General features: G+C 35.3%; 1 protein-coding gene across 12 annotated transcripts in view; it reads left to right on the top strand.

Moving 5' to 3' along the window:
* RANBP17 (RAN binding protein 17) overlaps window positions 1–24,876 on the top strand; it is a 335,917-nt gene that overhangs the window by 237,560 nt on the left and 73,481 nt on the right. For all 12 annotated transcript variants that reach the window (XR_011525453.1, XR_011525452.1, XR_011525451.1 and 9 more), the window contains 4 exons: window positions 4,904–4,977; window positions 6,024–6,104; window positions 15,585–15,648; window positions 15,739–15,847. Coding sequence is in view for 9 of the 12 variants with exons in the window: in XM_070570350.1 (XP_070426451.1) it covers window positions 4,904–4,977; window positions 6,024–6,104; window positions 15,585–15,648; window positions 15,739–15,847 (328 nt within the window). In the remaining 3 variants the exon portion in view is untranslated. The remainder of the gene's footprint in view (window positions 1–4,903; window positions 4,978–6,023; window positions 6,105–15,584; window positions 15,649–15,738; window positions 15,848–24,876) is intronic.

Raw genomic sequence — 24,876 nt, 5'->3', positions numbered from 1 at the left:
TGACTGTCATTATATATCCATACAACCTTTAGGAACTAATATTCTGGGTTTCCCAGTTCTGTAATCTACTTCAAATTTAAGGATTGACATAATTAGTTTCTTCAAAGTTATAACCAGCATGTTAGAGACAATACTGCAGATACCCAAGACCAAGGATTAGGATTGGAATGAGAAAGCAGTTTAAAAATTATCGCAGCACGTGCTTTTATTCTTTATTAAGTTAAATTTGCAACTCAAAATCCTATTGCTATTTGTGTGTTTATTCCCTTGTGTGGTTTTCTTATCTTGTCTGGCTTCCCTTTTGAAAACCAGACTTAAGATCATGTAAAGTACCTGCACATGCACTGGCAGTATTCGTCATTTGGTTAGTTGAAAAGTTAAGGGAACGCATTGGGTCATTGGAGCGTTATGTACATATCCAAATGCTCTTTTCTGACATTTAACAGAATCTTCCCAGTAAAATAAATAGAGATAAGAAAACAAACATATTAAAACAGTTTTTTAGGAGCATGCCTTCCCAAGTCTGTAATAGTGATAATTTCTTACATTTCTAACTATTTCCTGTATTTCAAGAGCTAGGGAGTTGGCTAACTGTTAACTGGGTAATTTTTCTAGCTGCTAAGGCAAGACCTAGAAGTAGAAAGAATTTGGTTTTGTATCATGAAATTTTGAAGATTTGTGCCTTTAACAAACGCCCTTTCTGACCGTGATTAGAGTATGTTCATTGACTGAATATAGCTGTAAAGATTTCAAAGTTACTACAGATTTTAAGGTTTTGTTTGTTTTAGCCTTCTCTGTGCCATGTGAAAATCTTCAAGGTAAGCCCCTTCTTACCATTCTGTTATTTTTTATGTAACAAGTCTTCTCTTGAAAAGGTGTTAGCTACAGTTTGAGCACCTGCTGTGAGAAGGGTCTATGAAAGGGGAGCAGGAAGGGAAGAGGCGTTTGTTGAATAACTACTCAATGCCAGGCTCTGTGTTAGGTATCATCATTTAATCTTCCCAAAAGCCCATAAATTAGGTATTATTAATTATTCCTGTTTATAAATTATTAATTATTCCTCTGAGTATTCAAAGAAGGCGAGCTCTTCTTATTGAATCTACAGGGAGAGCTTCTTCAAGAAATATTATTTAAGCATTAAAACCACATCTTTTTAAATAACAAAATTTTACCAGTGGTCACCTCTGGTGAGTGGAATTTTGGACATATTATTTTTACAGAAAAAAAGGTCTGTATAAAAAAATGCCTTTTTATGGGTTGTTTTCCTCTTGTTAAAAAATTATGAATGAAGTAGAATTAGCTAAAATGTGCATTTTAGCGTTATATTCTTTTTACTCATTTAACAAACATTTGTTGAGTATTAGGCCTGGGAGATGAAAGAGCATCATCTCTGCCCTCAGCAAGCTTGTGGTGTAATAGAGAAATACAGGCATATTAAAAAAGAAAGAAGAGAGGGAAGAAGACAGTCTGACAGGCAAACACTGGGTGATAATTTGTGCATCTCTGATTGTGTGGAACACATAACCAAAGGCATAACCATTTGTTTAACTTCGTTGTATCCTTCAGAGAAGGGTGGACAACACGAATGGGCTTTGTCTCTTATTTCTTAGATTTTTGCTTATTTTTTGCTATGATCAAATTATCATAATTGATTCTGAAATAAAAGATTAGGAATCTTGAACTAAAAGTGAGTTTTTTCCTCTTCTTGCATTCCTTTGCCAACTCCTGTATCCTTCTTTAATGATTATTGTGATGTAGTTTCTTCTTGCTGTCATAAAAATTGCTTTTGGTTAGGGGCCAGCCCCGTGGCTTAGTGGTTATGTTCAGCGCACTCCACTTCAGCTGCCCAGGCCTGGTTCCCGGACACAGACCTGCACCACTTGTCAGCCATGCTGTGACAGTGACCCACATACAAAATAGAGGAAGACTGGCACAGATGTTAGTCAGGGTGAATCTTCCTCAAGCAAAAGGAGGAAAATTGGCAACAGATGTTAGCTTAGGGTGAATCTTCCTCAGCAAAAAAAAAAAAAAAAAAAAAATTACTTTGGGTGAATGATAAAAGTTCTAATGTTGAAAAACCCTAAATATTGTGTCAGAATTTTTTCTATAGAAAACTTTCATTGACTTGTGTTTTATGATAAACAGTTCTATAGGTATTTCCTCACTGGACAGATAGATTACTTCCCACCCCCAAGTTATGTATGTCTGTGGTATAATTAAATTCCAAGTGTTTGAAGACATTTTCATATTATTTGTGACTTCTCTGAATGATAAGGTGCCTTGGAAAATGTGAGACAGTCTTTAAAAGAAATGCAGTAATCATACATTGATTTTAAATGACCCTGTCACACGTGAAAACAAATCAGATTGTTGCTCTTAATGAGCTTTTCAATTTACTATTCAGTAGATCAGATAAGTGGATTTAAGAGGTAATGATCCTGTTTAGTACTCAAGCTTGACTGTCAGATCCTAGTAGTGGAGAGAAATCCCTGGAGACAAAAGCATTGACACACTGCTAGATGGGATAATGGGAATCAAAGCTAATGGATGATAAAAGGAATGGTGCAAGTTACAAGGATAATTGTGGATTAAAGCACTGCCATGTGTCAATGTTGACTGTTTGTTCTATTATCTTATTGGGTCAAATCTGATGCTTTGAGAAACTGTTTTGACAGCAGAGCACAGCAGACCTGCCTGCCTAGCTTTCTCCTTCCTCTAATGCCAGGGACACAATAGAAAACTTCCTTGTAACAACTATCAATAAAAAAAGATATTTTTAAATGTTAAATTGTCTTAAATGTTTAAAATCACATTTTACTTATTATATTTTTATTATCCAATTGGCATGCATAAAATCAAAATTTGATTAATTCTGAGATTTGCCGTTAAAAAATAGCATATATAAAGTCTTGAAAATGTAAAATTTTGATTTTACAAAAATACAATACAGTCTAGTGGAGGAAATGGACATCCAAACAATTACAGTGTGGAAAGCACCATGATAGAAGAATGAAGCAAACGCTGTGGGACCATAAAGGAGAGTGCAACTCACTCTTCCTGGGAAGGCAAGGAAGGCTTCAGAGGAGATAATTTTTGAATGGGATTCGGGGGAAGAGGAGGAAGAAGGCTGATTCAGGCAAAATGAACAGCACATGAACTCATAGAGGTGTGAAATTGCATGAGAAGCCTCAGTGATCCATCAGCATTTCATTGTAGCTTCAGGTTGAGGGAAATGGTAGCAGATGAGGTAGGTTGAGGCCAAGTTGTGAAGGGCCTTGTTTGCCATCAATGTCAGATTTTCCAAGGAACCAGTTCGCTCCCATCCATGAGAGAGGTTTGGATCAGGGTGAGACAAGGGAAACTTCCCTTTCTGCTATTATTCTTCCTTTGAGCCTTTATGTGCTTAAATGTTTCTGATCATTGAAGATTGGTGGTAACTAACTTCCCTAGGTTCTCTCTCTCTTTTGCTCCCTCTTCCCCCAAAACACAGTGATCTTACAAACACAGTGATAGCTTCATTCTAATAAGAGATGAAGGCCTACTCTCATGAGCAGTCACAGACATAGTATTTGAAGTGATTTTCTCTGGGGCTCAGAAGTTAGCAGAAGAGGCAACAGGAACAATCCTCCTTTCTTTCTCTCTGCCCCAGCTTCTCCCCTCCACCCTTCTGCCCCTTCTTTTTTTTCACTTCCCCTCTCTACCCGCCTGGTTCCTTTCCCGCTCTCTCTCTCCCTCTGATTCACTCTACCAGCCTCAGGAGTTTCTGGTCATAGGACTTAGGCTGAAAGCCTGGAATACAAGATTCTGGTTTGAATAGTGTTTACAATCTGAATATGAGATCTCTGCAGTGAACAGCTTTCCTCCCCTGTATAACCCTATAACTCTGGGTGATTTGTGGTGCCTGTGATTTTTATCTCACCTTCGCAACCTATGGCAGTATAGCAATCTAGTTTTTACATATGAAAAAAGGCAGAGGGAGTGAAAGCTAAGTTGCCATACAACAGGAAGTAGGCAGATCAGAAGAAAATGAGAGAACACAATCACAGAGGATCAAATCACAGAAGAGAAATCCCATACAGCTGGTGTCTGGCAGGGATAACCTGGAATCACACCAGAGCATCAGGGAGTATGGAGGTGTCAAGCCACCTCTTAGCTTTGCCAGGCTATTAGGGAATATTCCATTGGCTCCCCGTGGCATTTTCCCACTTGAAGTGGGATATGTGTTTATAAGCTCAATGTGGCTTCGGTTGGGACTCAAATGTTGCACCCCACACTCTGCGACCAACACTCCCTATTTGGAAGCTTAGTGGATTCCAGGCCCTGATGTATTCAGCAGAGAATCCCTGAGCCTGGAATTTCAGTTTCAGCATGGAAAGTAAGACCTATCTCTATATTTGGGGGAGCTTAATTGAGATAGATTTGAGGAGAATATCTATAAATTCTTTATCTTCCTCTTATTTTTGAAATCCTCATTTTTATAACTGTCTAACATAATCCTGAATTATTCGATAGTTTGCTGAAATCTGGAATAGATAGAAACTTTTTGAATGTTGGAGCCGTTTATTGAGGCACTCCATTTTCCAGCCCTTTACAGACGTATGCCCATCTTTGAGAAAGGGGTGGTTTACCACTTTGAGGGAAAAAAAAAATCTGTGTGGTGTGCTGGTAATAAATTGAGTTTGTGGGTGTCTGTGTCTCTGTATGTATTTAAAAATTAGAGGTGCTTCCTGGAAGAAAAGGAGGGTAAATTTTTAAATTATAAAATTTAAAAAAATCCTGCATTGCTCTCCCCACCCACTCCCGACTACATTGTGGATACATCAATGCATTAAATCTTACATTTGATCAGTTTGAAAATAAATGTTGATGATAAAGCTTTTAATAATGAAATGTTTTCATGCAGGTATATGCCCGTATGTCAGAAGTCTTAGGAATAACAGATGACAACCATGTTCTAGAAACATTCATGACGAAAATGTGAGTTCCTGCTTTGGTTCTTTGATTTTTCTTTTGTTGTTGTTGCTTTGAATCTAATAGATCTTTTTACTGTGTTTAAATCTCTTCATAAATATTAAGTTTTTAGTAAATGACTTTAAAAATGATGTTTTAATTCTTAGAATACTAGCATTGTTCTTAATTGAAATTTAATTTCACGTATTTAAAATTCACCATCCAAAAGACATTGTTATTTGTTAAGGTACCCATACAACTGCAGTGTGCAGCCTCAAAACGTGGCTTTAAAAAGTTTACAGACTTTGACTCTTCAGGTCAATTGGGCAGCACTTTTTTTTTTAATTAATAAGAAAATACCCAATTTCATAGACCAACTGAAGAGATTATTGCAAATTGTGATCGTTGAGAGAGGTTTGATTGCCTTAAGACAAGGCATTCATTGATTCCAAATGGAACTTATAGCTATCAGAGACATATTCGTGGAAACTGTCCTTAAATTATCCTTGTAATATTAGCGGAATTAACTGCTTTCTAGTCATAGACATAACTTTGTACTTTTAGCCTAAACGTGTATGCCTCCCCTTGGCATCCTCTTTATCAGTATAAACAGCACTGTCTTGTTTGCAGAGAACAAAGCTAGAGAAACAGTCATGATCATAAGAAGTGAGTTTTGGAGCCACAAGTTTGGTGGTTCGTTTCTTGGCGGTAACTTGTAAGCCTCTATGTGACTTCCTTTGTAACTCCTGCTGTCACTCCCTCTTTGTTTTGGTTACAAACTTAATGTTTCTTCACTGCAACAGGCAACTTTTTAACTTACAAAACTAGATTTATAGAATTATACACCATTTGGAGAGCAATGTTCATTGTTCATTGATTGTATGCAATTTTGAATGCACTATAACAAGAGTAGAATAGAAAATGTTTCCATTGGTATTTAAATCTGCTTTTCACTTGGTGAGTTATTTATAATTTAGGTGATCTAACTTACATGAATGCATGTGTATTTCCATGTTCTCCCTACGCAAGCAAATACCTTACTTATAATTAAAAACTTTTTTTTTTATATTTAGTGTTACAAACCTTAAATACTGGGGAAGACGTGAGGCTGTAATTTCAAGAACTCTTCAGTTCCTTAATGACCTTTCTGTTGGATATCCTTTTTACTACATATCTGATAATTTATATAAGCAACCTAACATGCATTCTATTGGTCAGGTATTTTTCTTGTTTATAATTTTTGCAAGTTTTTTTTTTAAGTAAAAAGCCTTTCGTCTACCTTTATCACATGTTTTTGAAAGATTTATGTTAGCTACATACTATGAAGCATTTGTTCAGAGTCACAACTGAATTATATGGATATATAGATTCCTAACTGGTGAAAGTTATGTTTATACCCACCCAGATTAATAAATAGATGGATAAGAAAGTGTGCAGGCACATGTGTTTTAGTCCATAATTTTTCCTAATTGTCAGGAAGTTCTTGTTTTACAAAGAAGGCATGTAACTAATTTTAAGAAGGTCAAAATGTTCTAAAAATAGTACCTTAGAAAAACTGAATTTCTAAGAGTAAATATATCTTCAGTATTCTTCATTTGAAAAGAATATTATTTTCATTAAGAGTCACAAAGGAGTAATCAGAAGAAAATTATAAGGTTTTTGACCACTTCTTTGATTATCATTCCCACCAAATCAATATCTTATTTACTCTAAAATAGGATTTCCCATTACACATTAAATGTTTAGGTTGCTCTCTTTAGCAGATTTTTCAAGTCTAAAACCAGAATCATCCTTTCTTATTAGATTATAGTTGATAATATTGTCATGTTTCTACCGATGAGAGAGAAGCATGTAGATTGTCTTTTATATGTTAGCTATCAAATATATAGGAGTTGTGAAAAATAAGTGTTGGTTTAGTTAACCACTAAGATTAGCTGATATTTTAATATGAAAATAGCGTTATGAAAATGGGTGGCGTTGGATGGAAATCTTTAATGTAGGTTCACTCCAGGAATATGTTTGTATTAGTTAAGTTTAAAATTGTGTTTCTTGGCAAACCATGAAAGATTTCCAAAGTATTAGACACCCACTTTTGTGCTGGAATTTAATATGCAACTTTTTATTGGAAAATAATCGTCCTTGTCTGGCAAAATCCACCATGCAATATTTCTGTTAGTAGGTATAATGCAATAAAGACAGGGAGGGCTATTTATCACTACAAATTTTGAGGATTTCAGGATTCTTTTTATTATTTTAATATATTTCTTTGATATTAAATCAGAAAAATGATAAATTACACCTGTCCAGGCTGTTTTTCCTTTTTACTGGAAAGTGATGTACAACCCAATTCCAGTGGTCATTTTGGCTTTTTAAGATATGTATTTTTTCTTATTAAAAAAAAAAAACTCAACCTGTATTTTTTTTTAATAATAGTGCTCAAATACTCTTTATTTCTAACATATGAAGTGGTTTATAAGTACTTCCTAGTATTGCAAACTCTGGCCTTTTCACAATGAATTACTTTGAGAGCATATTATCTGGAAAGAAGCTCATCTTATTTTATAGCACATACCTATTGTTTAGATTCACCCTATTTTTTTAGATTGAAAGTGAAATCTAATATAAAATTAATTTGATTTGTATTCTTTTTAGTAAACTTTACATAATGCCTAATTTATTTGTACCTGCAGTTTAAGATATTTTTCCTCTCCCCTTATATCTTTATATATTCTTTAATCCTAAAATTATAACCTTTTATTTTACAAGCTGGTTATTGTTTTTGAGCACTTCTTCTTGAAGCTAATAAAAAATCATATTTTCAGAAAACATTAAATAAAAGTTTAAAAGCTGTAACATTTTAAACCAAGGGATATGAATGATTTCAACTTGGGTACATTGATTTATATTTTTTAACAATTATTTCAGGTTTGCATATTTAGAAATATATATTAGCTCAATTTGATTTCAGTGTTCAGTTATTTGAATTATAAATCATTATGTCCCTTCTAGCTGATCAGTCATGAAATATCTTTGAATTCATTTACATAATGGAATATGTGAGTAGTATATCTATTTCAGTGCAGTTGCTGGTTACCTAATGCATATTTTGTTATTTCCAATCGATTTCTTTATTATAATGTGTTTTTAAATCCTGATTTTAAAGCAATACATTATTTCCGTGTTAAACATAAGCTGGCACTCTTTAGCAATAGAAAGAATTATGCAAGATAAAAATCATCACCAGTTGGCCCCTATTAATGGAAACCTGTTTATATATTAATACTGAAAACATTTGTATTTAAAACATTAGTAACAAGTAAATGAAAAGCATATTATTTCACTGTAAAGTTTTTAAAGGTTTGTGGGATTACTTTATAATGCGTGTCTTCAGATACTTTTTGTTTTGTTTTTTCTGTTTTTATCTTCTTCAGAGTGAATCTTACTCAGTGTTTATGCTGCTCAAAGCCAGTCTTTGATATTCTTGTATCTGACCAGTTGTTTGAAAATTGAAATCACAAAGGATCCTCATTTTTAGGAAGTACTAAAAAAGCCTCTTGTTTACTTGTCTTAAGGTAGTAGTCTCAAACTTTAGTGATCATCAGAATCACTGGAGTGCTTGTTAAAATACAAATTGCTGGGTCCCACCCCCAGAGTTTATGTTTTAGGAGGTATTAGACTGAGGCCTGAGAATTTGCATTTTTAGCACGCCTCTGGTGATGCTGGTGGCTCAGGGACCATACTTTGAGAACGTCTACCTTAAGATAAGTAGAAAATAGAACTGGATGTCCTAAACAGAAAAGTCAGGAACTTCTCCCATAGACACTTCTTTGTACAACTTTGTCTTCCCTAGGAAAAGGCAGTCTTGACATTTTTAGAGATGGTCTACTTCCCTAAATAATAATGTGTGTGAGGATGCTGCCATTATGTTAAGCCCTTGGATTTTAACTGAAGAGCCTGTTGCATTTTACAGCAAAGTTTCTGTTTGCCAAATTTGAAGCATTCCAAATTGGTTAGGCTATTATCATTTTAAAAGCCAGTGGCCTTTTTGAGATAAAGTTTATGTTTTCCCATCAGATTTTTTGCACTGGGCATGTATTAATACATTTAGCAAATACATTTGAGTAACTTTTTAATATACTCTTTAAATTTCCAGAACTAAATTTCAAGAATTCCAGATTCTAAATAGCTTTTTATAACATGCACAGAGTTGAAATAGTTCCGTCCTGGGGCAACCCTCCACAGTCAGGTTTAATACTTAGGGATCCTTCTCCCTCTTTGAAATGCTTTCTAGTCATAAATTCTGGTTTCTATCTAATTGGGGAAGGGGTGAGATTGTTCAAGTGATCAGAACAAGTAAGCTGCTGGGAAAACTGGAGAGCGAATAAGGATCATACAGAGCAATCGAATGAACTTCTTATTTTAAATGCTGGGCAAGAAGGAGGAAAGTTACATTTCATTCAGAATTGTGTTTGTTTATTAATCATTATTTCAAGTTTTCTTCCCTTGAAAAACAATTGATCCCTATTTTTACTGCAATTTGTTATTCAAATTTACAGCAGTAACGTCTCACTTTGGGTTTTGGATAGATAATAATGAGAAAGGAAATTTCATTTTCTATTAGGCCCTCTGTTGGTAGTTGCCCTTATTACATCATCCTCAAAGGTTTGAGAAAACACAAAATATCTTTAGCTTTTTAAAAACAGACCCCATAAAAGAGTTCTACATTAATTCATGAATTATCCAAACTCATTTTTACCCTATTGATAAGGTTAGCTTCAACAGTTCTCAGGATTAATAACTTCACCATGTTAATACACCATGTTATTGTATTGTGGGGCCCAGGACAAAATGAAAATGTGGGGTGCCTTGTTCATAAATTATTAAGAATTTTAAGACCTCAACAGCAAAGCATTAAACCAACCACAAGCCCTTTTAAGCACAGGACCCTGTGCAAATGTGTGGCTTACACAGCCATGAAGCTGGCCTAGGTTATCTGTTAAAGAAATAATTTCTTCCTTTTCACTTCAGACTAACTCTCTCTAAGACTTCGAGACCATCTTCTTAGTTCCTGCACACCAGGATTTGGTGAATATAATTTCTATCTGCATGCATCGTAAATCTAATTATCTATTAGTTTATTTCAGTTGTTTTTGTTTTGCAGGTCAGTCTGTTTCCTGTTCAAGCTACTTGATCACCTTGATGATTTTGTTTTTCAACCCCAAACCTCTTCCAGCTTCATCTTTTTTTGTTTGTTCTAAGTGCAATAACCAGAGCTGCATCCTTATTTACATTTAACATAGAATAAGAATAAATTAGTGATTTTTTAATTTAATTCCATATTCATCTTAATGATTATCTTACTGGCCTCTTTCAATTCAGCAAATATTGACTAAGCATTTGATAAGTACAGGACAAAAGGACAAATGAGACACAGACTCTGCTCTACCCTCACAGATTTTAAATTCTAACAGAATGGATCCTGATTCCAGACTTCCTTTCCTGTATTTCTCCTAACAGCTCCAAGTCCATTGTTTTATTAATATATTTTCTTTTTCTTTTTTTAAATTTAACTCAAATAAATTACTAATTTTCTGAAAATCTACACATTAAAAATAATGTGGGTATGTGACATTTTGATATTGTGACTTTGAGGGAGCTCTTTTTCTTCAAGGTCATATTGGCATAGCTTATATACAAACCATTAAGTATACAAGTAATGTGCAATCCAGACATCCTCACCCTGTCACTGAGCTTCCCACCACTATGGTGTGAATCCTGAATGAGGTGGGGTCAGAAAAGAGGAGAGGATGAGAGATGAAACAAAGGTCTAGAATGAAATAAGGGTGAAGGATGGAAATCAAACTGGATAATGTCTGTTACAGGAAATATTTAGTAATAAACAGTAGTAATTCTGCTTTTGTGAAACAGTATTAGAATATATTGCTTTATTTCAGTGAATACCACCATCTCCAGATGGTTTTGAGAATGTTAAATAAAACCAGTTTCAGCATACATGCCTCAGGCATACTTCTCTTAACACTTCTCATCAAAAGAAATGTTGATTTATTTCTTTGTTTTCTGTCTCTATCATCCATGGGAAAGTCATCTCATAATTTATCGGCTCTATTTGTTTGTTTTTAGTCTAGAATAAAGTCTGAGAATCCTCTCAACTCCTCTTCTATAGCCCGCTTCACTCAGTTCTTTAGATTCTTGCTTCGCAAGATTACCTTTCTTGAGTGTTGTTTTTGATATGATCGTTTCTCTTCCCAAAAGCCCGGAAACACTTCCACTTGCCACTCAGGTCAAAGTGAAATTATTGATTTGAACTTGAGTCCTTTAAGAGTACTTAACCTATTGAATTCCCATAACTGATTTCCTGATCCACCACTCAACCACGATTTGTACCTTATGCTCGGGCCAAGGAGATTTACTTTACTTTCCCCTGCACACGCTTCCCTATCCTTCACTGAAGCAACACATATGCCTTCTCCTCATTGGACACGTTGTTAACTCCTAATTAGGTCTCTTTTAAATTTTCAGGTCTTGGAAAGATTTAGTAAAGCCATCCTAAAATAGTTATAATCTTTAGTTACTGTGTTAACTGAAAGAACATGAACAAGTCATTTAATTTCTCTGAGGCTCAGTTTCTTCATCTTCATCTTCTTTGTCTGTAGAAAGGGAATATTATCTATCTCGTAGGATTTGGTAAGGATTAAATTAAATAATAAATGTGTAACCGTGTATGTGTGTATCTAGCACTTAGTATTAAATAAAGCGCCTAGTAATAAAGCACATAGTACTACTGACCCTGTCACATAGTGGCTGCTCACTAAATACTAATTCTCTTCATTTTTGTTCCTATCATCTTCTATTTTTCTTAATGTTCCTGAACACTTAGTTCTTATCTATATATTTGGGCATGAATATAATATAGCTTAGTATTGACTAGTTCTCTGTCTTATTAGGTTGTAAATTATTAGAGATTAGGACTCTTTTTTTCTTTCCTCTGTAGTTTCAAAACTTCACATAATGGACATTTGAGCATGCTGTTAATCCCTGTTATTGAGTGACTAAGCCTTAACTCCTATTCCTTGTAAGTAATCATTAGTATCCCTTAAGGTGCTTTGTTTTGGTTATACCTATTTGAATTTTTTAGTCTAGTAGGGTTCATGAACATAATCCTACCTTTGAAATAACTAATATTTCAGTAATGATAATTTGTACCTGTCACCTATCTATCGTATTTTCCAACATATAATTTTCTCATCTGTGAACTTTCTTCTATCATCAGAATCTAATTCTATCTGCAAAAACTATTTGTAAACATGTATGGCTTGTAACTAATTGTGTAAATCAGTACCGTCATCCACCCTCTTGTGCTTAGTGAATATCATATATCTAATACACTACTCCTTTGATTCTAAAACAGAAATTTCTTCACATTTTAACACTCTATAAATAAGATATGTCCTACAATCGGTGGCATTTTAAAACACTTTTTCCTTCTTAGTAGCATTTAAATGATGTTTTTTATAATCAGTGGTGTTTTAGGTTTGGTGAAATACAGTACAAACTCAGTAAAGGCTTGATACTGGGAATTAAAGTCATACTTGGTGCTACTGTGCCTATCAGATTTTGAAACATCTATGAGATGCACCATTCTTTCAGCTTTTTCTAGCCTTTCTCCATTTGCCGTACTAGTTATCAGTAAGACCATCTTTACCTTCCTCGCTGTTTTCATAACCACATGGATATAGACAGGAATTTTCTGGGAGTTTTGTTTAGTGAGTTAATATCAGCCAGGCTGTGGAGTTTGCTCAGTCCTGGATGTGCTGAAGGCTCATTAATGAGTTGGTCCCTCCTAGAAGAACAGTTTCCCTGTTCCTTCTGGGACCTCGTTCCAGTTTCAGTTATACCTCAAGAAGCTAGTGATCTCTGTGGAATCACTGGCTCTGCATCTAAAGTCAAATGGAGATGATGAAACCTAGTGAAAAGAACTTGTACTTCAGAATCAGACCAACGAGGATTAGAATCTTGGCTCTACCATTTACATGTTCCATGTATGACCTTTACTAAATTTTCTTCCTTACTACTCTAGACTCCTGCTACTGTTGCGGTTACTGTTAACCACCATTACTGCATTTACTGTTATGACCTGTTCTGAATAGGCCTCTGAAATCTAACCTAGTACTGCCACCCAACTAAAATGCTCCCCACTCAACTAAAAATGGCACAAGTTTATAAGAAAATGGCACTAGGTTTAGAAGAAACCTAGTCTCTTAGAGAAGAATGAGATGAAAGTGTGAAGATCATAAAGATGATGTATACATTTGCCTTTTTATTTTAAACATTATAGACCCTCTTAAGGGCCATAACTGGCTTTGAATTGAATTCCTATAAGGAAATGTAAATATTCAGATGAACTCTCATTTTTTTTTCTTTACTGAAAAAAGTAAAAATTCATTCTTAATCATTTTTTTTCTTTAGAATGTAATTAAAAGGCAGTGAGGCTGGACTTGGCACAGAATACACAGATGCAGTTCTGCAGAAAATGTGTCTTTGGCAGATGAGATTCTTCCTGTGAATGTTCTGTTTATTGCTACCATAAATATTCTATTGTCAAAACATGACTTGCTGTTTATTAGCGGCACTGACAGGAAGATTCCTATTAATGGCAGCATTCTTATTACCCATAGATCCTGTCACTTTTAACTTTGCAATTCTCAGAGAATTGTATTTGGTAATTACTTAAGATATTTCTTAGTTTATTGATCCCTACCCCTGTTTAACTGGGTGAAGTTTGAGTGGCAGTTTTCTGTTCAGTGATTTACACTGGGAAAAATCAAATCTTCAGATTTGTAGGCAGGGAAAGACCTGCTACCTATCAGCCCTGATCTTGTTACCCTTCAGCCTACCAGGAACATTCCATGTATTGAGCACCCACTGAGAGCAGTGCACTGAGGAAAACGCATAGATGTGGCCCCTGCCCTTAGAAGGTTTACAGTCTAGTATGGAGATGGGCCAAATCTACATGCTTAATATGCAACTGGAATGGTCACTTTGGTTAGAGGGACTTGAATCTAAATCATACTAATTGATTGTCTTTTGGAAAGTTTTATTTAATTTTTTTGAGTGTTTTCTTATCTGAAAAATAGAAGCAATACTGCCTGTCTTATGAGATTGTGAGAATTACCTTGCAAGTAGTAAACTTTCCGTAAATGTTAATTGTCTGCATCTCTGTGTCTTCCTTCCTGACGGATAGTTGGCAAAGACATTTTCATCATCTGATCCTCACAACAATCCTGTAAGATAGCTTGGCTATAGGTTTCATCCTCATTTGTTGGAGAGTGAAACTAAGGCTCAGAGTGGCTGAGGAAAGAACTCAGACTCAGCCAGCTGATTGAATGGTGGAATCAAGCCAAAAGCCCAGGTTTCCTGACTCATGTTCCAGTGTGTTTTCTACTCTTTTGCACCCACACCTGAGTGACTAAAATTTAGAATTAGGTTTATCAGTGCCGGTTTATGGAGGCAATATATAGAGTTCTATATTTGGAGATGATGTGGAGGGAAGGAGCCAGTGTTTTCATTGGAACATGAATGGAGTCATATAAGATTATTATAGCCTGCAAGAAAGGTAAAAATAAGTATGTAGGGAATAGTCAAGAGATGCCCTAGTTATCATAGAAAACACATGACTAGAGTAAAGTAAGAGAAGATGTTCGTATACTGAATAGATGTACTTAGAGCCCACATCAGCCCTTCCCTGATGACAGCATTAACCAGAAATTATTTAGGCCTTGTGATCATGTTTATGATTTCTCAACTTTATTCTCATTCTGAGTTGAACTGTTCAGGTGATAATACGGCACAGTAGAAAGAACGTGGTCTTTGGAGTCAAACCTCAGGTCAAATTTCAGCACCATCAGTCCATAGCTGTGTAATCTTGGGCAAGTAACTTAATTTTTGTGAGCTTTTATTTTCTTATCTAGGGATTAGAAATAATAAATAATATTTAACAGTGTAATTGTGGATATTAGGTGAGGTAATAAATATAAAATGCCTTGCACCTAGTAGGTACTTGAGAATTATTAGATCCTTTAAGCCTGTCCTTCAATACTTGATGCCATGCAATCTGCTACATACTCCTAATTGTATTCTGATCTTCTTCATCTAAAGTAGAATTTCCTTAGATTTCTACTAACTGAGCTCATTGTTTCTTAGAATTGAATAATTTTCTTTCTTGGTAGCCTATTATGGGTCTTTTATAATTATTTTATTATGAAATAATATTAAGTGAATAGAAGTTCTCAAGTTACACCCAAAATGTAAAAAGGGTCAGTTTTAATTTTCTACTATCAATGCTTTAATAGTAAAGAAATTTTTATCTTAATTATAAAATTCATTTTTCCTTTCCATAACTAAAATATGTATAAGATAGGAAAAGTAATTGCACTGGTTAATAATGGATTACCATTCTTAACAGAATGAAAGACATTTCTATAGGAATACTCTTTAGAAATAATATTTATTCTTCATAAATAAAAATTGGTGCCATTATAGTTCAGTGTTATTTTGTCATTTATTACCTATTGATAAGACAGATACATTTCCCCAGATTCCTTAACTTCTATTACCTATATCCTTTTAAAAAAACTTGTGAAGATAGATGCTGTGAAATTCATGCTAAAAAATCACACGGTAAGTTTTGTTTCCTTTTCTGGATTTAGAATTTTCTGGATAGTTTAGGTAAAGCATTGGTAACTTTGGATGCTCTTTTGCTTTCATCAGAGTGAACACTTTCCCTTTCTTGGCATCAGTGACAGTTACAGTCTCAGTGACTTCAGGTGCCGAACAACCTTCTACACAGCCCTCACTCGCCTTCTGATGGTAGAGCTAGGTAAGGTTAAGAATTTAAGCTTAATTAATAAGGGATCAGCAATATACTCGTGTGAATAAAGAAGTGGAATACTAATGAGAGCATATTTAACTTAGAATTTGCCATCTTTGGCAGTTTTCTACAGCTTTCTAAGATTTGAGCGTTCACTTGTTAGCATCAGAGCCAAAAGAAATCTCTGTACTTAAGATGATATTTTTCACTTCAAGTACTACTTGCATTAATTCTTTACCCCAGAATTTATTTTCTGGATATCCTTTGATCCATTAATTTTACTGCTATGAATCTAGGAATAATCTTAAATACAGAAAAGCTTTACACACAAAGATTTTCTTTGTAATGACATTTAATCTAGAGAAAAATGGAAACAATGTAAGTGTTCAGCAGTCGGGAATTATAAAAATATGGCACATCCGCTTACTTGATGGAATAGTTTGTAGTCATTAAAAATTATGATTTTAAGACAATGCAATACATGAAATTTTATGTTATAATATTAAGTGAAAAAGCAAGGTGTTAAACTGTGCAAACAGTACAAGCATGCCTATGGGGTGGCGGACAATGCATTAAAAAAAAGACAAATGAAATTCTTCAAAAATGTTAAATGTTGTCTTTGGATAGTGAAGTATAGGTAACTTTTCCTCATTTCTGATTATTTGAAATTTTCTTTAATGTATTGCTTTTATAATGGGAAAAATTAACTTGTTTTTAAATTTCTTTTCATCAAAAAGCTGAAGTTAGCCAGAAGTATCCACATGTAGTCACTACCTTAGGATGGGCACATAAGCCTCTCTGTGGTGCCCGTGTTACTCAGGATTCCCATTTTACTCCATGTTTGAATACTGCAGATTAAATTAATCAGTTTATAGACACATGAGAGCATTCAATCAATGATGATATCATCCTTAGAGAATATAATACTTATGATATTTTTTCTTCCTTTCTCTTACAATGTATTGATTGATCATCAACTTAAATATGAATTTTTTAAAAACATGATCATACAAAAGGAAAAAGGATAAATTTATTTTGCATATAAAAGGCATTGAACCTTGTAATGGAAAGATGACTAAACGTTTCTCTACTTCACATCTGTATTATTTTCATGCAGTTTCAACAGAATAAATTACCAGAAAGACAAACAGCCAAAAGTTGAGAGAAATAAAACTAGAATGATTAAGGAGCTTAGCAGGATCGATTTCTAAGGAAAGAGTAAAAGAACCATGTACGTATAACTTGGCTAAGTGACAACGAGGGCTTGAGGCAAAGAGAACAGTCTATAAATATTTGAAGAATGTAAACCAGGCATGCAAAACCCAATCATCTGCTACCTCAGGCAAGTGGGGGATCTGACTGAGTGACAGCTTTGCCTACTGCACACTGGCCTGTATTACCTCTTGGCTGCTGCCTTGGAGAGAAGAGGAGCATCCCAGACTCTGTTATTGTCCTCAGTAATCATTTAGAGAGCACACTGTGCCGAGCTCTGAGGGCAAGACAGAGACCGATCAGACATGCTGGCCCCTGTCCTCAAGGAACTTGCCCTCTTGCTTTCCCAGTTGTCCAAGCATTAAAGAAGACCTTGAAATTCTTGTCTAGACTTAACTTATTTCCTAAGCCTTCAAAATGCTCTTTTAATGACCCTGTCAGCCAGGGTGAAAGAAATGGGGAGACCAAAGTTAAAGAGAACTAGCTGGAGGAGATTTCCTACAAATAAGTCCATGTCACACATGTCTTCAGGACCTGGAAATGAATGGGCCAAGGTCGTTTTTCATCTTATCATCATAGACAAAAGAACCCCCATAAATATGTGGTAGGTTAAACAGTAGGGTAGCACTATCAGTATTCACAACACTACTGCACTTATCATTGCATTGATAATTGCTAGTCATAATGATGCCCAGAAAGACCCTGATTGTACACTGCCTTTTTGAAGACTACTTTTATTTAGTATTGCCTAATGTAACAGTGAGGTATGAGAAACTGAAGTAAAAATCTATAAATTTGAATAATTAATAGGATTTTATAGGTTTCCCAGGATTAGATTCCTTTGAAATATTTAACCCATAACAATATAAAGTATAAATTAATATTTTTAGTTCAAGGTTTTTTTTAAAAAAGGTAAATATCTGTTACATTGCAAGCCCTTTTTAGATACCTTGAGAGAAACAGAAAAAGACAGGCTATGTGGAAGTGCCTTGTACATGGTAGGTGCTCTATATGAGTAAATTGAATCTGAGTATAGATAAAACTAAAAACAACAGCAGCTACACTCATGGAACTTTCACATTGTTTGAAAAGAAACTCCTTCCTTGTTTATCAGTGTTTTTTTACTTTTTTAAATAATTAAATGTATATGATAAGCATCAAGTGATGATTTGTGGTATGTATGAGCTTCTTTCCCTTGTTAAGAACCAGAGTTGCTCTTCTTCCCAAAATATGTTGAGCTCCTTCACGGAGACTTTGCCTTTTTCATGTGTTCTAGCACCAATCTCAGCATCTCTACCTTGTATGTGCTCAGTAAATATTTGGTGAATGAATGACACACAAGGATACTGTAACCAAGATGCCATTGTTGTGGCTCCTGGAATCAGCTCTGCCTGCCAGGTTCTCTCCGGGAGTCGCTTTGATCGTTGGCCTCTCCAAGACAAAACAAATCAGGTGGCTGATTACTTTCACAAGTGATTAGCTACACTTGGCCAGTCTTGTGCTCGATTAGTCGCCTGTTGCTCTCTGTTCAAAGTGTTATTACTTTATAGATGATCATTTGTTGAGTGTTGTTGAACACAGTTTTATTATTTGAAGCCTTGTCTCGCAAACTAGGTTGACTGGAACATTGCTGTCAGAATTTCTGTATATCTGGCGTTATAGTTTTCTATCATGTGTTCACTGTCATGGAAACGAGGAAAAAAGAGTTAGTGCTATTGTCAAAAGAAGCACAGATCCATGTATTAAATGAAAGAAATAAAAATATTAGGTAATGAGAATTCTCAAATTAAACAAAGAAAAATTTGTAAAGGAACTTTTTATATCAGATTTTTTTGGGCAGGGGGAGATCAAATAGAAAAAAACTCCTAACCAACCTGCTTGCAAAGCTCTGGATATGATTCTTGGATTGAAATATGAAATGTATTCTAATTGAATCCTACAAAATAAATTAAATATGTTTTGTGTATAAGCCATGCACATTGGAGTGATTAGAAAAGGGGAAAGAAATTGGGTGTCACATTAATTGGTATTTACTTTGAAATGCATTTTGGTTTCTACTCAATAATTTGTACTTTGTATGAATTTAATTAGATGCTGTGTGCCCCAGGTTGTATTTCAGATGAAAATGGTGGATTTTTTGGCAATAAACAGTTGTACCACTTTATCAGTTTGTTCCGTGGCTAAACTAGACAAAATGTTCACTTGTATAAAGAACAAAATTGAAAGCATTTCATCATCAGAATGATGATGTTTCATGCTGGTAATGTATTTTTTTGTATTCTGGGCAATTATAAAAATTAATGCAAAAACTCCCTTCACAAGATAGCATATATACAGAAGAAAATGTGTGACCAACCATATGTGCATGCATGTTAGCCCTTCCAAGAATCACTTAAAGTTCCCTAGGTTATTTTTAAATTAACTTTGTCAATCTAATAAACTAAGGGAAAGATAATATTACCCAAGCCAGTAAATGGAGAACCTCCAGGGAGCTGTTCAGTATAAAATACTTGAATAAATAAAAACCTTCTATTTTGTTTAATTTGAATAGAGGTGAATTCAGTTGACAAATATTGGAGAGGGAAACTGTGGAAAGAACTACAGTAAGGCTTTTTGTTTTGTCGAGAATTAAATATTATTAGTTGCAAATTAAATTTTTACCAACCACAAATTTAGAATTGCTCAGTGTCACTAACACTTGTTTCTCCTTGGACATTTTATTATTGCACCCTATCTTGAACTACTCAGATGAGAAGCATATTGTTAGGATCTGAGTGAGCAATGCTTTCCTTAGATATTCGAACTCTAAGAAGCAGTCATTTCTTTTTTAATGATTACGGTGATACTAATATTAAAATGGTGTTTATAGACTTTCAAAAATAGTTCTCTCTTTAGGGATTAGGGTAGCATAGTATCCATCTACCTTTGTGGCTTATAACAGGTAATTGGCACCTGAAGATATCTCTAGCTTAAATTTGAGAAATTTTAAATAACAGGTAAATGAGTTGAATAAAAAGGAAAGAGTATTCTAGAAATAGCTACTAAAGATAGAAGTAAAAATAAACAGGAGAAGAAAACTTTGCTTTTCTTTATTAATAACTAACATTTGTTTACAAATGTCTAGTTTGCACACCACTTTCATACACATTGTCCTGTTTGATTCTCACAACAGCCCACATGAAATAGGTATTATTGCGTTGTTTATCTATTAGAAAGGTGAAGTACAGAGAGATTAAATGGCTTGCCCAAGATCAGTCGTGTAACTTGTAGCCCTCTGCCCACATTCTCATTCACTTTTGCTAAGCTGTTACTTCACCTTTCATATTCTCAATCAATTAGGAAATGTAACTTTTTCTTCTTTACTTTTATTTGAACTATTTGGACTTAATGATTGATTTGAGGCTTGGGGGGCAATGAGAAGATGGGAGAAGGGATTACTTTCCAAGCTTCTATCAAATAAAGAGATTCATGTTTATTATTTGCCCTATATAGTTTTATGGTCAGTGAAAGTCAAATGTAGTTTTTAAACTTTGTCCTTATGTCTAATAATTGGACAAAGCATATTTCTTCTCATGGATAAAGGAACACAGAAGTAGATATCCCAGGAGGGTTTAGCAAGTGAGAAGCTTGATCAGAAATAGCTAATGTTCTGATAGAAAGAGTACATCAGTCTATCACCTGTGTCCATGACTTGGCAAAGACTGTCTGGAAAATAGACATTTGGGGGGTGGAGGGAGTGGGCAATAAGGGGTAAAGAAGCAGCTGGAAATACTTAGAATCTATAATGAGATAATTAAGACTAATTAGCTGGCCCTGTAGGCAGAAAGTAGCCCATTAAGTCCAGATCCAGTTGTAATAACTTACCTGGTTTTGAGGGTAGAAAGTCCAGAGCACCCCAGGGAATGAGATGCTTCAAGGGTGAAACTTTGAAGGTAGGTTTCTTAGAAAAGGAGTACAATAGTCTGCAGGCTTGGGGCACTGTATTTTCCTTCTGGGAACTAAAATAAACATTCTGGTTCCCTAGGGAAAGGAATTAAAGGGAGCCTCAATTTTCTCATCTATTAAATGGAGATATCTACCTTGAAGAGTTGTCATGTGGTTTAAATAAGATAAAGACGTGTGGACCAATTCCTATCACAAAACAAGTAGTCAGTATATATTAATTAATTGAATGCACCATTAGGGGCACTGTCTGACACTAGGACCTCAAAATGAGGCAAGTTCAATACCCTTAATGCAGCTACTCTGCCTTCAGTACTTGGGCTATTATTTTCCTATAGAAGCAAGAGTTGATGATACTTCCTGACAGATACTAAACCATCCTGCCCTGCCTGAAGCCATAAATCATTTCAAAGCCAGCTAGAACTCCCAGGTAGTTTAGAGGGAAACTGAAATGAAAACCAGATTCTGGCCCAAATTAGAGAGATCTAGCTAGGCACATTTCTCAAGGCTTATTCTGATAAAACTTTAGAAGTGCTATCCTAATGAAGCACTGGGGAACAGCAGATGCTGTGGGCCTAGACCTGCAAAGTCATTGGTTCCTATCAGATTGTCTCTCCTCTTAATTCTCCTTAGTTTGGAACAGAGCTTCATAGCATTAGACTTGACCTTTACTGACTATACTAGTTTCCTGTTACTGCTGTAACAAATCAGCACAAATTTAATGGCTTAAATATTACAAATTTATTCTTTTACATTTCTGGAGATCAGAAATCCAAGATGGATCTCAGTGGGTGTTGGCAGGGCAGCATTCCTTTCTGGGGGCTGTGAGGAAGAATCTGTTGCCTTTTGCAGCTTTGAGGCTACCTGCTTTTCTTGGCTCATGGCCTCCTTTCTCCAGGAGCAATGGGTCAACTCCTCCTCATGCTGCTATCTCTCGTCTTCCCCTTCTGCTTCCCTCTAACACTTTCAAGGACCTTTATGATTACGTTGGACCCACCTGGATAATCTTCTATTTAAAAGTCAATCAATTAGCAACCTTAATTCCCCTTTGTCACATAACCAAACATATTCAGATTCCAAGGATTAGGATGTGGACATCTTTATGGGGCCATTATTCAGCCTATCATACTGACCTATCACTAATACCAAAGTATTTCACACACTTATCAAACAATAAATCCTGAGTAACTGTCAGCTACCATCATTTATTATTACCATAATTATTCAAATTACTTGCTTCTCCTTGGCCACTCCCCCCCACCCCCAGTAATCCAGCTGCTGTTTGCATTTGAGTTTGAGGAAATGAGAAGTTTCACTGTTCTGCATACATTTGAAGGTGGGAGAAGCAAACCCAGATTTTTGTTGGTGGTGGTTTTTTGGGTTTGTCTGTTTTTGAGCTTCACATACCATAAAATTCATCCTTTTAGAGTATACAATTCAGTGGTATTTAGTATATTTAGAATGTTCACAAGATTGTACAACCATCACCATTATTCAATTCTAGAATATTTTTATCACCCCAGAAAGAAACTCTGTACCTTAAAGTACTCACTCTTCATTATCCATACCCCTAATCCCTGGCAGCCACTAATCTACTTTCTGTCTCTGTGGATTTGCCCATTCTAGGCATTTAACATAAATGGAATTATATTATATGTAGCCTTTGTGTCTGGCTTCTTTCCTGCAACATAATATCTTTGAGGCTCATCAGTATTTTAGTGTATATCAGTACTTTGTTCCTTTTTGTGGCTGACTAATATTCCATTATATGGATAATACATTTTGTTTATCCATTTATCAGTTGATAAACAGATGGGTTCTTTCCACCTTTTAGCTATTACGATAATGCTGCTATGAACATTCATGTATCAGTTTTTGTGTGGACATATGTTTTCAACCTTCTTGGGTTTATACCCAGAAGTAAAATTGCTGGGTCAGATGGCAACTCTGTGTTTAACTTTTTGAGTAACTGCCAAACTGTTTTCCACAGTGCTTGCATCATATTATATTGGCTGTCCATGTTACATTCCCACTACTGAAGATTTTAAATTGTATGAAATAGCAAAGTGTCCTACAAACAAAATATCTGAGAGCCAGCCTACTAGAAGCACTGCTGTCTGTGCTTTAATGCGACTGCTCTGAAGGGAACAAATTGAAACTCATAAAATTAATAACTTTCTTTTGAATCAGAGCCTCAGAAGTCTCGTAGAGGGGATCAGCTTTCAGTTTTACCTAAAAGCTGAAGAAGTTATTGTTTTTATCTACGCATGACTGAAAACTTAGAGTAGCATGTTAATATTTACTTTTTCTGATGCCAGTGAAAATATTAGTCTATAAATTGGCACTTCACCTTCAAATCATACTGGTTTCTGGGCCCTTGTCTTTTTAGAAAAAAAAACTAGCAGCTTCAATTATTATTCTTAAAATGGTCACATATACATTTGACATACTAAATTATATGACTGCATACTTGAATATGAAATTATAAGAGCGTGAGCTTATGTTTTCTTCTTTCGTATCAGAAACAGTAAATGATACCTCTATGGGTAATACAAATGAGGAAAAAATCTTTAGTAGATGTATAAAGTTGTTTGATATAAACGAAAATGAACAGTTTTGCAGCTTAGATGATACTACATATCATGTGGCTGTAACAGAGGAACAGTGCTAACTGAAATATCAACATTTCTACAGGAATAAAGCACCAGTATCTCACAGTTCCCTACCTTAAACTCAAATGATTGCTGAGAAATTCCTTTCTCCTCACCAGAACCAACCTGATTGTTCTTTACCCCTTCTAACTTCACATAGCTCCAAACTACGTCCCTGACTTCAGTCTCTACCTCTGATACCTTCCACCTCATCAGAGACATAGGGAGAAGAACATGGGCTTGGGAGTAAAGCAGACCTAATTGGGGATCCTCATTCACTCACATTTACTAGCCAGAGGATTTTGAGCAGACTACTTAACTCCTTTGAGCCTCTCTGTTCACATGTGGAGTGGGGGAAGTTATCATACAACTTCATAGAATTGAGACCATTAATGACTTGCAACAGTGATTGAACACGGTAAGAGCTACATAGGTGTTAAGTAAATTAAGTGCCAAATTCATTGCCTGCACATAATAAGCACTCAGGAAATAACTACTGTTATTCAGTCACTGCACAAATATTTCTTGAGTGCCAAACATTGTTCTAGGCACTGGGGATACAGCCATGATCAAACTAGACCAGGTTCCTTCCCCCCAAAGCTTACATTCTAGTAGGGAAGATAGTGAATACATATGTAAATTAGTAGCCAGTCATAATAAGTCTCATGAGTAAAGTAGTTTATGAGGTTTGAAAGTGAGTGAGGGTCGGGGCACACAGTGCAGTATTATTTTAGGTAGCGTGGTCAGGGAAGGCCCCCCTGAGGAAGTGACATTTAAGTGGAATTGCTGCTTATGTTGCTGTCTTTAGTATTTGCCCCTTGATCTCTCCCTGCGCATTTAAGTGGCTCATCTCTTACGCTTCTGATATCCCTATTTGCCTCAAAATTTGATTGAGGAAAGAGATGGGGTCAGGAAGTTTTTTCATCTGTAGCTCAGTATATTAAGTGAAGGGTTGAAATGTTAATGTCCTGAGTCTGTCTTTGTTCTAAGTAAACATTCTTACCTTGGGAAAGCTTTGTTCCCAAAGGAAGGGTATTGGGCAGGCAACTTTGTGGTTATACTTTATTTGATCACCATTTGATCACCTCTCTAAGTCCATGTTAAACTCAAAACAACAAAAATACTAACAGTTGTCATTTATGAAGTACCAAACACTGAGCAAGGGGGCTTACAGATGTTTGTCATTTAATCCTCATAGCTAACTTCATCAAGTAAATATTATGTCTCTTCATT

Source organism: Equus przewalskii, chromosome 13, assembly GCF_037783145.1.
Source record: "Equus przewalskii isolate Varuska chromosome 13, EquPr2, whole genome shotgun sequence".
In the NCBI taxonomy this organism is placed as follows: Eukaryota; Metazoa; Chordata; class Mammalia; order Perissodactyla; family Equidae; genus Equus; species Equus przewalskii.
The sequence above is the reverse complement of the archived record's forward strand: the minus strand, read 5'-3'. Positions and strand labels throughout refer to the sequence as shown.